The sequence below is a fragment of the Solanum verrucosum genome, unplaced genomic scaffold, assembly GCF_900185275.1.
Source record: "Solanum verrucosum unplaced genomic scaffold, falcon-dt-bn FXZP01000529.1, whole genome shotgun sequence".
NCBI classification, from domain to species: domain Eukaryota; kingdom Viridiplantae; phylum Streptophyta; class Magnoliopsida; order Solanales; family Solanaceae; genus Solanum; species Solanum verrucosum.
The window spans coordinates 17,331-31,352 of record NW_026020436.1 but is presented as its reverse complement, the minus strand read 5'-3'; the positions used below and the strand labels follow the sequence as shown (position 1 = coordinate 31,352).

The window sequence follows — 14,022 nt, the reverse complement described above, 5'->3', positions numbered from 1 at the left end:
ACTCACCTCTTGAGGTTGATTTTATTAATTAAACATATAAATTATATATATATAAAATTTAACTACACATCAACAGAAGTTTAATTTATTAAATTACATATGTATATATATGTAATTTAATAAATTTACATATATATATATATATATATATATATATAAAATTTAACTACACTTCAACAAAAGTTTAATTTATTAAATTACATATCTATATATATATATATATATATATATATATATATATATATATATATATATATATATATATATATAAATTTATTAAATTAAACTTCTGTTGATATGTAGTTAAATAATATATATATATAGAGAGAGAGAGATGTATGTGTATATATATATATATCATATATATAGATGTATACATATATGTATATATATATATATGTATACATCTATATATATGATATACATATATATATATATATATATATATATATATACATACATCTCTCTCTCTCTATATATATATATATATATTATTTAACTACATATCAACAGAAGTTTAATTTAATAAATTTATATATATATATATATATATATATATATATATACACACACACATATATATATACATAATTATTTTAATATGTGTATATATATATATATATATATATATATATATATGTAATTTAATAAATTTACATATATATATAGATGTATATATATATAGATGTATATATATATAGATGTATACATATACATATATATGTATACAACTATATATATAATTATTTTAATATAAACTCACCTCTTGAGGTTGATTTTATTAATTAAACATATATAATTTAACTACACATCAACATATAATATATGTATATGTATACATACATATATATACATATATGTATGTATATATATATATATATATATATATAAATTTAACTACACATCAACAAAAGTTTAATTTAATAAATTTACATATATATATATATATATATGTAAATTTATTAAATTAAACTTTTGTTGATGTGTCGTGAAATTATATATATATATATACACACACACACATACATATATATATAGATAATTATTTTAATATAAACTCACCTCTTGAGGTTGATTTTATTAATTAAACATATATATATATATATATATATATATATATATCACATTAAATTTTAAGAACACAAAATAGTCCTCCGGAAAACAATTTAAAAAAAATTAAATCAAAAGAGAAAATAATACCGACATCAAGAGGTCGGTTTTTATTGTAATTCATTTTCTGGGAAAAATTCCGACTTCTTGAGGTCGGAATTTGGTTTACCCGGAAACCGCAAACCGACCTCCGGATGTCGCTTTTAAAAGTAATTAGATGAAATAAAAATACCGACCTCTGGATGTCGCTTTAATTAATAGTCGAAATAAAAATACCGACCTCATGAGGTCGGTATTTTAATTACATACTATTTAATTTTTACCGACATTCGGAAGTCGGTATTATGAAATATTTAATTGAGAAAAAATTCCGACCTCCGGAGGTCGGAATTTGGTTTTCCCTCTTTATTTTGAATAAAAACCGACTACTTGTAAATACCGACCTCCGGAGGTCGGAAATTACCGACCTCCGGAGGTCGGAAATTACCGACCTCCATTTGAGGTCGGAAATTTTTAGGTCGGTATTCACTGTGTTTTTAGTAGTGATTGCTTCAAGTGATTCCTGTACCAGTTGTTACTTTGTTTGCTTGTAATAGTGCTTATATTGTAGGATTCGTTTCACTTGTGAAAGAAACGCTTCAAACTTGTGTGAATCATTGTAAGAGCTAAGTTAAGGGTAACTTAGCTTCTTACTCTAAAGTCTATATAATCGGTTAGGATTAGTATAGTGGGCAGTGTTGTATTTGCCTAGTCAAAGTCTAAATCATCTAGGAGCTAGTTGATTTAGTGAGCGGTGTGGTATCCGCTTAGCAAAGTCTAAGTTATCTAGGGGTGATAACTTAATGGGCAGTGTTGTATCTGCTCTGGCTCATCTAAGTAATAGGAGGTATTCCTTAGAGTGGAGATTAGTAAGCTAATCTCATTTTGTAACTGGCTTTTACTTTTGCTTGAGAAGATTAGTGAAAAGCAGTTCTAAAAGTCCTGGCAAGCCAGGTCGTGGTTTTACTCAAGAAAAAGATCAAGAAGGCTTGAATGCCCCAAAGAACGGAAACGGAATTCCGTTCACTTCCCATTCTCTCTTAAACAAAAAATGCCGCAATGTCTACTTTAGTCATTCTTCCATTCTGAAAATGGGTGTTAGGTGGATAAGAAACTGTGACAAGTGAAACCATGATGGTTTTTGCTATCTTCCAATATTTCAAAAAGAAAGGTAATCAACAATTTAAAGTCGTCAACTTCAATAACAGCATCCTGCACGCAAGACTCTGACAACTAGTTCAGAGAGAAATATTGCAATTAACAAAAGAGCAGTAAACAAATCAAAAGCTTTATAATCTTTTGGGAAAATGTACATACTTGTTAGTTACCAAAGGAGTCATGTTCACTTCTGGTTGCACAACATTCCCAATGGCAAAAATACCACCACCATTCACACCATCTAAGCAGTGAGCAAACATTTTCTTCACTTTTCCAGATGAAGCCAACTGGGAAAGTATGGATGAGTTTGATTTCCCGAATCCAAGAATCCCATCAAAAGTTTCATCAGAAGAGATCAGGTCAGCAGATTGTGAATAACCACACCTGCGAGAATACAAGGGGAAACATCAATAAACTTATTATCCAAGAAAGAAAAGAGAATGAACAACAAAGGGAATAAGAGAAAATGTCTCACCAGATCTTGCCTCAACTAATGCATATTATTGGCAACAAATGAGTATTCAAAAGTTCAAATTTCACATAAGGATGCAGACCACTCATAAATGCTAAGTAAACCAAAGAATAACAAGCATGAGTTTGAAATTTTTTGAAGCAGAGGCAACCCATGTAAGATCACCTTTTCAATTAAATGTTACAAATCAAGCTCTGGATTGAGGATTATAAGAGCTAAAGATATATTATTTTGCTATCATGTTAGATAACATACATCTTACCCAAAAATAACACTCCCGTTTCCTGATTTAGTTTGAAGATCACCTGACACCTTATTGTATTGGACAACATCCTCCACGAAGTAGCCCCTAGTAGAGCTTCCATCTCCATAAGCTTGATCATACATACAAGAACTATTACCAGAGCAGCCTAATCCTGAACATTTGTAGAAGTCTTTGCAAAATGATTGACCACAAACAACGAGTTTACCAGTGAGAGAATCCCTTGGATTGTAGAGTGTTAGCTCGATCTGCCCAGGAAAACATTCAGATAAAAAAGGACGGAGTACAGCATCAAGTAAAAATAGCTTTGCTTTCGAGAGCAATTCATATATTGAGCAGAAATAAATTATAGACACACACAAAAACAACTATAAACATACGTATAACATATTCGTTGTGTATTTAAAAGAAACGTACATTACGATAGCCTCTTTTGGGGCATCTTTGACATGCAATGCAGTTAACCCACATTATATCACTTCCCGTATCCACTTGAACAAAATAATTATTTGGAGGTGTTCCAATCCCAATCTCAGCAAAGTAAAGCCTATAATAACAAAAGATCAAGGGAATGATTTCAATAGCAGCTCAAACTGACTACACAACTATCATTCAAATCACTCAACCATGGAATTCATCATCTTATCTAATTTACCCGAGATCTTCTTATCTAATTTATTACCTGAGATCTAAGTATCTTCTGGAAATTATTAATTCATCAGATGATATAGGCTTAATTAAAAGCTGACACTGAAAATATAGCCAATTGATAATACATGCAAATTCTTTTAATTCAACAAAACTTTTACAACCACTACTGTCAGAAGTGGCACCAAGATTTGAAGACAACGGGGGCACCAAATAATGTAGCAGCCAGACACGATCTCAGGTCATGCGTCATCGCTCAAGGGCCTAAGGGGCAACCTGACCAAATGACCCAATCCAGCAGATATGTTTGAAGGGCCTTTCAAAATATATGATAGTTCTTTAAGGTATATAATATACCAAATTCTTTTCATAGTTAACGAGTGCACGTGCATCCCCAACCCACCACATGGATCCACCTCTGACTATTGTAACATGGATGGTGCACAACCCACTCAAGTTTGACCCGCCCAATTCAATCCATTTAAAAATTGTTCTAGTATGTAGCCCAAATTGATCAATAAGCGAAACATTGCCAAAATATTTTCAAAAAGATTTAATTTTTTTCTTTGATACGTTATATACAACCATAATAAAGGGGAAAAAAGGTGTTTTGGGTAGTTAAAAAATTATAAAAGAACAAATAAAAAAGTTAGTCTACCCCATTTTAGCCCAACCTATTTCAGCTCAAAGTAACTTTTGGGCAGATCATTTACTCAATACACCCAAATTCAGCTAACCTGCCCATTTGATCTCCTAACATAAAGCTTCCTTAAATTCACACATCAGCAAAAGCAACATGCAGAATAAGAAATGTACAACAATTGCAGCAAAATGTACAACATCACAATGCATCACTGTTCGTCACTTCCAAAGAGAAAAAAACACAGCAAACTGTGCAGAATCACACACATATAAACAAACAAAAACACAAAATTCAATAAAAGGGAGTAAACGGAAAAACAAACCCAACGGAATTAGGACGGCCAGTTCCACCGATAGGAAGGTCGATACCGGCGAGAATATGTAGATGGCGCATTTCATCATGAGCTTTTAGGGCACGCAAATTCCTTTCCAACCCAGTAAACTTAGAATTCACTTTAATTACCCCTTCACTTACCACATTTACACTCCAAACAAGTATAACTAACAACAACGAAGCCCAACCAAAATCGAATTTTCCCATTCTGGGTACTTCCCAAATACTGAAATTAACAACCCCAAGTGCCTCTTTTTCTTAAATTAATAGCAAAAACGATGATTAGAAACGGAAAAAAGAGCAAACAAAGATGAAATTGGCCCAAGAAAAGTGCAAAAAATGGAATTGGGAAGATGGGTTTTTCTTGGTCTACTCAAAAATGGAGTTTTCTGGTGCTAAAAGTTGAAAACCAGAGAGAAAAGAGAAGGGGAAGAGACGCAGTTGCATGGGTTTCTTCTCTGTTTTGGAATGGAGGGAAAAAGGAGAACTTTTTTTTTTCTCTCTTCTCCTTTTGTTTCTCTTTTTGTTTGGAAATTAAGGGAAGGAAATGTTTATTGTTTTTGGGTTTTCCGAGCTGAGCCCGTATTGGAGCACCGACTAAATAAATGACTGTCTCAATAAAATTTGGAAAAATTACAGAAATCTCACATTTTAGTTTACTTATTACCATTATCCCCTATAAGTTTTATAAATCTCCAAAATCTCTCATTTTCGCGCATCAGATTAGTGTATCAGCGCTTATATTATTGTATCTCACGCATCAGATTAATGTATCAGCGCTTAAATTATTGTATCTCGCGCATGTATCAATGCTTATATTATTGTATCTCGTGTATCAGATTAATGTATCAGCGCTTATATTATTGTATCCGTTTGAAAGATTTCTGTAATTATAAACTTTTAAGGGATAAATTGTAATTTTGCCTTAAAAGTATGTGATTTCTGTAATTTGCCCATAAAATTTTCTCCATATACCAGGCTTAAACTCGAGGCCTTGGCTTTCCTTTTTTTTCTTTTAATCCCCCTTTATCTTGTTCTAATAGTACTATAGTTAATAGTTATATTTATTCCGTTCATCTCTATTTGTTTAGTGTATTAAAAATGAATATTTATTTTAATTTATTTAGTTAAAAAAATTAGAAAAACTACCCTTCGGGATGGCCCAATGTTTTAATTTGGCCTGGAATTTCCATGTTGGAGGTCTGAAGTTCGAAACCCCTTGCCAGCGAAAGTAATGGGTTTGCCTTTTGGCAGTGGCGTAGCCACCCTTGTGTTAGGGTGTCCATTTGTCCAATGGACACCCTTCGTCGGAATATTATACCGTATATACAAGTAAAATGATAAATAAAGTGGCTAAATAACATATTTTGGACACCCTCGACACAACAATATGATGTAGTCTAGTGGTTTTAGGCGCCTTGAAAGAGTAAAGATAATAGTGTCAGGGTGCACCCAAAGGGTAACGGCTACAGGTTTCCCTTGTCATAAAAAAAAATTTAAAAAAATTACTTACTACTTAGTTTTTAATTTACTCTTATTATTAAGTATAGTTATTTTTTCAATATATTTCTTTAAAATTTTTATTATATTTAAAGAGTAAAATGATTAAAAAAACTCTTTCATTTATTAATGTGTAAAAAGTGTGTTAAGTCAATTATGAACAAATAAAAATGAAGAGAAAAAATATTTTGCAAGGAAAAACTAAAGAAAAATTGTGAAGAAATTTAATGACTTACTTTCTTTTTCTTTGTGAACTATATCTCTATATAGATATAATATAATATAATATTTAGAAAATATTTCGTAAGGAAAAACTAAAGAAAATTTGGGAAGAAATTAAATAACTTACTTACTTTCTCTTTATTAACTCTATCTCTATATAGATATAATACAACTTTTTTGGAACATAGAGAATTGATTGAAATTGTAATAAAATGAGTTGAAGACAGTCTAAGCCCGTATCGGTCGGTTCGGTTCAGTTTTGAAGTTTATCAATTTGACTTATTGGTTATCAGTTTGTAGATATGCTAAACTGTTATAGAACCATTAAGATATTGGCCTATTGTTTATTGGTTTATCGGTTATTAATTGTTATAGGTTCGGTTATTGATTTAACCGTTATGATTTGACACAAAATAAATTTGAAAAATTACTTAGAAACAAGGTGACAAACAAAATGAACCATGTACATGAGATCACAAGCTACATCTTGCTCAAAAGCAAAATGTTTTACATTGTAGAATAACCAAGTGTTGAGACAACCAAAAATAAAAGTAGGAAATCGAACTCTAAGTCAAGGACTTTATATACAAAATGGTATAAATATAATTATTTAATTTACTATCGGGTTATCGGTTAACCCGTTAAGAAAAAACCTCAAACCGTTAAGAACGGATAACCCGATAACAAAAAAATCAAAACAGTTATCAAAACCACTAAACCAATAACCCATTCCTGTTAAACCAATAACTTTTTTTCGGTTCGGGTTATCGGTTTCGGTTCGATTTTGAACAGTCCTAGTCTAAACTATCAATTAATATAGTAATAATAATAATAATAATAATACTAATATATTTAGTATAGTTTATAAATAGGGTCTGAGGCGATGAGTTGTATATTTATCTATTTTTATATTTGTTGAATAGAAAACTTACTTTTGATAGAATCATGACCTGAAAAAGACATTTTTTAAAATTGGATCGAAAGGATATAAAAATAAATGAAAAATGAAAAATAAAAAGTACAATATAAAATAGCAAAAATAGTTAAAGTAAAAAAGAAAATTAAAAAGTCGTCACATATTAAAAGTTTGTGAGAAAATAGAATAATGAACAGCTAACATTAATCTAAGGGGGACATACAATCTTAATAAAAGTTTTGTTTCTGCCATTTAGAGTTTTAAATTATATATAATTTTAAAAATATGAAAATTTCATATTAAAATTTTCCTAATTTTTATACACTCTTACCAAATAAATAAATTATAGTTCATAAACAAAATATCAGAATATTCTAAGACATCGCATTAATAAATCGCATATTTCCCTTTTTTTATAGATAAATGCTTATAATTACAAATTTCCAAATACACATAATATTATTTTTAAAATAATCACTAGTCAATACAATAGCTAGTTATTCTTATTAATTATTATAGTTCTATCACGTGATAGAAACATTCTCTTCATACTGAGCTAACATGAACTTTTTTCTTTTTGCAAAAATTAAAATCTGAGTTTTTTATCAACACAAAACATAAACTTATGAATTAATTTTTCTATTCATAAAGTTTTGAAAACACGATCTCAAAATGCAAGCTGATCAGACGTTGATTTGAAATCGTTTTTTTTTATATCACATGTACAAACACATGCCGGAGTTCTCTAGCTCTCTCCCACGTTTATTACATGTAATGTAAAGGGTGTTATATATATATATATATATTCTCGAGGGAGTTTATGATGGGACATTGTAATGTCCAATTATAAACTCCCTATATAATATATAATATATAATATAATAAATCATTTTTTCTACTATATAATATATATTTATTTTTCTACTATAAAGGAGTTTATATAATATATAATAATATAATATAATAAATCATTTACAAATGACTTAAAATATTTCATATTTAAGGATATAAAATAAAATAGGTTCAATCTCAAAATTCTATTCGGGTCACATATATTGGGACAGAAAAAATAACATATATCATTTTAAAATTACCAAAAAAGTATTATAAATAATAATAATTAACAACTTAAAATATCTTAAAGACATTTTAAAAGGGTTAATTTTGTAATTGTAATTTCTACTATATAATAAAAGGGAGTTTATATAATATATATTCTACTATTATATAATATCATAAGAAAACCCCTTTTATTATATAGTAGAAATAAATATAATATATATATATATAAAATATATATATAATAATATAATATAATAAATCATTTACAAATGACTTAAAATATTTAATATTTAAAAGATATATAATAAAATAGGTTGACTCTCAAAATTCTATCCGGGTCACATATATTGGGACAGAAAAAATAACATATATCATTTCAAAATTACCAAAAAAGTATTATAAATAATAATAATTAACAACTTAAAATATCTGAAAGACATTTTAAAAGGGTTAATTTTGTAAGTTTATCCATATCACATAAATTAGGACAAAGTGACCAGCAATGTAAGTTATTTGAAAGTTACATAAAAATATTATAAATCACAATAATTAATAACTTAGAACATTTTTTTTTTAAATGCAAATTTGGATGACTCTTCAAATTTCATTTGTGTCACATAAATTGAGACAACAAAAATAACATATATTGCGCCCATTTTAATTTATTTGTCTTAATCTTTTTTTTATATTTAAAAATTGCGTAAAAATGCTATAAATCATGATAATTGACAACATAAAATATTTCAAACATAAATACATATAAAAAAATTCGATTAATTCTTGAAATTAATCTATCGTTAAAAATTATGTATAAAATACAATAAATCGTGATTTTGACCACTTAAAATATGTATTAAAAAAACAGAAAAAATAAATTGACTGATTCTTAAAATTAATCTATCAATGTCACATAAAATGAGACAAAAGTAGTAATATGTATTGTTTAATGTGAAATTATTGAAAACTACGTAAAATGTATATAAATGTTAACAATTAACAACATTTGATTGAATCTTGAAATTTTATCAATGCTACATACATTGAGACAAGTGGAGTAATATATATTAAGTATTTAAAAATTACGTACAACCATATTGCTTTCTGTAGGCTTCGAATAATCGTGGTCATTTTTTAGGCTGATACAAGTTTTGTACTTTTTTTTTAATATTATAAATCGCAATAATTAATAATTTAAAATATTTTAAAAAATATATTAAAAATTTAGTTGGTTTCGGGAATTTTATTTATACTATATAAAATGGGACAAAGGAAGCAACATATATCATTTACAAATGACTTAAAAAGCATTAAAAATTAGAATAATTACCAATTTAAAATATTTAAAAGCTATATAATAAAATAGGTTCACTCTCAGAATTCTTTCAGGCTCACATATATTAGGACAGAAAAAATAACACATATCATTTTAAAATTACCAAAAAAGTATTATAAATAATAATAATTAACAACTTAAAATATTTTAAAGACATTTTAAAAGGGTTAATTTTGTATTTTTATCCATATCACATAAATTAGGACAAAGTGACCAGTAATGTTGGTTATTTGAAAGTTACATCAAAATATTATAAATCACAATAATTAATAACTTAAAACATTTTTAAAAAAAAAATTAAAATTTGGATGACTCTCCAAATTTTATTTGTGTGACATAAATTGAGACAACAAAAATAACATATATTGGGTCCATTTTAATTTATTTGTCCTTTTTTTTTTGGGTTTTTTATATTTAAAAAATGCGTAAAAATATTATAAATCATGATAATTGACAACATAAAATATGTTTTGAAAAAAAATACAAAAAATTCCACTCATTCTTTAAGTGAATCTATCGTAAAAATACTATAAATCATGATAATTGACAACATAAAATATTTCAAAAATGTTGTATGTGGATCGTCTTATTGTGCCTTGAATAGCGTCAAATAAAGTACAAGTTTGTGATAAAAAAACTTATTCCTTTATCCACGCAAACAATCGCTTCAAAATCTCCGTTATTAGCCCCAAAACATATCATTTATATTATTGGACCCGTGCCCGTGCATAGCACGGGCAACATTACCTAGTATATATATATGGTCTCATAGTTTGACACTTGCCATACATATATAAGACATTTAATTTGGTCCACTTAAACACAATAATTTTATCTAATGTACTTGACAATCAAATCCAAAAATGCTTAGCCATTCAAAACATTTCAAAACTCATGTCACCTAAAGCTAGAACACAATATGAGTCTAGTAACTATCAATGTGTTTGGCAATGTTGATAGCCTGAATCTAGCGCCGTTGCCTAGTCGTGAATAGTGACGGAGTCTGAATTTTTATCATGAAGTTTAAAATATGAAAAGATAAATATATAAAAAAGTTAAAAAGAGGTTCAACATCTACTACATATCACTATGGGAAATAGAGACATTTTCCACCGCGAATCATTGAAAAAATTGTACTATAAAATATGATTCAATCTCATTTCCACCGAACCAGCTCTAAAAAAATGCATGGTAGATTTCCATTAAAATGTTGGACTAAACATTTTTACTTTTTTCACAGATTTAATCAAAATATCTTACAAATAGTCAATGAACATTTTTCAATGGAAAATTTCAATTAATGGAAAAAAAGTATTTTTTTAAAATAAAGTATAGACATAAATAATATAATTTTTAATCGAAAAAAATTCGAATAAATCGTTGGTTCTACTTGGCTTTGCCCAAGATGTCAAGACACTGCTCCCCCACACGTCTTAGTTGTGTCTGCCTAATGTCTTGAATATCAATGTCATGTCACTATTTGCCCATTTTAAATTTGTCAAAGTTTTTGTTATATTTATTGGTTAAAATTAGAATTAAATCAATCTAGTCGATTTTTAATTTTTTTAAAATCAAATCAAATCAAATGAAAAAAATAATCGTCAGTTTGATTCGGTTTTTTCTGATTTTTTGGTTTGAAAGTAATAATTTTTTTTAGGACATACGAATCTCGATAGACACGGACACCTAATACATGAACAATCCACAGAAACCTATTGTGTGTTCAGTTAAGCAACACTAGATTTATTATTACACGAACAAAGTGATTCAATTAAGAAAATAGTGTGACTATCTTATGTGAGGTTGGGTAGGTAAAGACTAAGTAATTGATTTTGATACAATTGAAATTAGGGTTATAATAGTAAGGCCAAAATTTAAGTGTTGGGCTTGAAAAAATGGTAAACTTAAAGACTTATGTTAATTAAAATTTAACAAAATATTTGTATTTTATTTATGAATAATATATAAATAATTATAAAATTTACATATTTAATTTCTCAGTTCGATTTGGTTATTTTGTGGTTTGTTTTTAGTAAAACTAAAACCAAACCAAATAGTATCGATTTTCAAACTTTAAACCAAACCAAACCAAACCAAATATTGATTTTTTCAATCGTTTTGGAATTTATTTATTTATTCCAAACTAAAGCTGCACATTTTTCATAAGTGTTACCAAGTGTAAATATGTCTTGAGATCGTGACACGTGGCAATATCCCCTTTACTACTTAATCTAAGTTCCTTGCCTACCTCATCATACACCCATTGGGTATCCTCCATGCACTTTTGTAGCCAACTTGGCATCCTCATGGACGCCATGTGAGTAGTCCCTCTTTCTGCCACGTCATCAATATCGTCATGGATGACGAACCCTGGAACTTTTGTAACAAGATCGTCGGAGTTGACAATTCGGAGAACATTTGTACCGCTTTTCTCTAATTGGCATCGAAAACTTTTGTTTCTAACTCTAGGCCCTCCAAATGATACAACACTCACTGTGGGTGCGTTACTAAATTTTGTAGTAATATCACACGCTGTTAATGTTGCAAGGGCAGCACTAAGACTATGCCCTGTGATAGTTATACTTAATGCCTCATCACTATATTTATCAAGAATCTTGCCAATTTCTTCTCTAATTGTGTCTTGCAAACTTTGGTCTCATTGGGTGTTTGTTGTGTATAAGCTCAAGAGTCCACTTTGTACCATGGGTTGATCGTAATTTTCGTTGGATGTCGCCATGTCATCTGGTAAGCAAGTCAACGTGGAGCGTAAATTCTCGAGCCATTCAGATGAGGTGGCGGTACCCCGATAAGTGTCACAACGTCGCGGTGCCCGAGCCTGGTGATCTCTTTCGCGTCGTCGCAGACGGCCACATAACCGATCCAGCTGCATCGTGGAGACGCTAGGTTGGGGAACGTCTTTTTAGTCCATCGTGGCATTTGGACCACACATGTGGCGTACAAGTTCTTGACCACCTTGTAACCGGTCTTGTCTAGTCCACAATTTGTCAACATCGAACTCTTAGGATAAAGACAAGTGGCATACGAGGGTGATGACATGCCAAAGTCAAAGCAGCGATAAGCTGCTTTCGACGAATTTCCCATACCTCAAGATCTCCTTACGAAGATCATCATCAAGCGGATCAAGCAAGCCTTCCCAATTTTTAATCCCTTGGAACTCCATCCACCGGTCCCGGAGTTCAACCACTGCTTTGTCTCCAACAGAGCAGTGGTTGAACTCCGAGTTCCACGAGCTCGTGATCTTGAATCTACGAGCTTCAAGTCGTTTAGTGCTCAATGTAGAACACTTTGAAATAGGGAGTATCAATCCCATAATGTTGCAATTTGATTTGTAAATAGTTCCATTTGAGAGCCTCATGATCATGAGTGAAAATATTGAGGCTCTTTTTTGTGGAGTTATAATATTAAAATGCATATACTTTCACTTAATTATTACATTTTGGCTGCACTCAAAATGAAAGGTATTTATAGTTGTACCAAAGTACAAAACTAAAATGAGGTGTATATATATAGTGGGTGGTGGGGTAGAGGGGAGAATATTACGTGAAAGACTATATATTATATGATAGAAAATATTTGGAGGCGGACGGTGCATTAAGTTTTATATGATAGGTATTATATTACCAAATTAAAAAACGTTGGTCCAAGACTTATTTTTCACTTTTTTTTTTATAACCATAGTGTTCGATCGAGGACAAAATTTAAGTAAGAAGAAAAAAGAAAGATTGAATTTTATTACATATGAAAAAAAAAAAACCTTTGAAAATGTAGTCTTTAATATGTCATGGTGATGATAAGAACATGTCATTAATTAAATATGAAATAAAAAACCTAAAAGTTTTTTTAAAAATAGCTTTTTAATATAAGAAAGTGTATTCATTCTTTGATAGATCGAAAAGGAAATATATAAAATAAAAAAAATTACGAAATACATTGATTATGATGGTCAATTTTATTTAGACATTCGAGCTATGATATATTTCGATTGAGTTAGCACATCACGAACACGTGATAATTAAAGTGTTCCTATTAAACATTTCGAACTCAAATTTTAGAATTTTTTACGTATTCTCAAGCATTCATTACACAAATAATTAGTTAACTACTTAAAATATATCTCCTTTAGTTATGCATTAGTCTAAATTATAAGCCGTATAATTAAACCTCAGTCATGTTCAACATAATCTTTGTGAACGGAGTTAACTGAAACTTGTTGTTGGTATGAGGTAACAAGTATCTCATGAAATTAATCATGTGGCGTGCCCCACAATTATCTCAATAAAAGAAAAATTACAGGCATGTTCTA

The 14,022-nt window shown here is 29.3% G+C and overlaps 1 protein-coding gene and 1 pseudogene across 1 annotated transcript; both read right to left on the bottom strand.

Moving 5' to 3' along the window:
- Positions 1 to 2,466: 2,466 nt before the first annotated feature.
- Positions 2,467 to 4,957, bottom strand: LOC125808128 (aspartic proteinase 36-like; the record flags this gene model as incomplete). The annotated part of the gene is made up of 4 exons (XM_049487875.1): positions 4,655 to 4,957; positions 3,459 to 3,588; positions 3,042 to 3,289; positions 2,467 to 2,691 (listed from the first exon to the last, which is right to left on the bottom strand). Coding segments are annotated over exons 1-4 (821 nt in total), but the record flags the coding sequence as incomplete, so codon positions are not given.
- Positions 4,958 to 11,841: 6,884 nt separating this feature from the next.
- On the bottom strand, positions 11,842 to 12,879 carry LOC125808127 (phospholipase A(1) DAD1, chloroplastic-like; annotated as a pseudogene).
- Between the last annotated feature and the right edge of the window lie 1,143 nt (positions 12,880 to 14,022).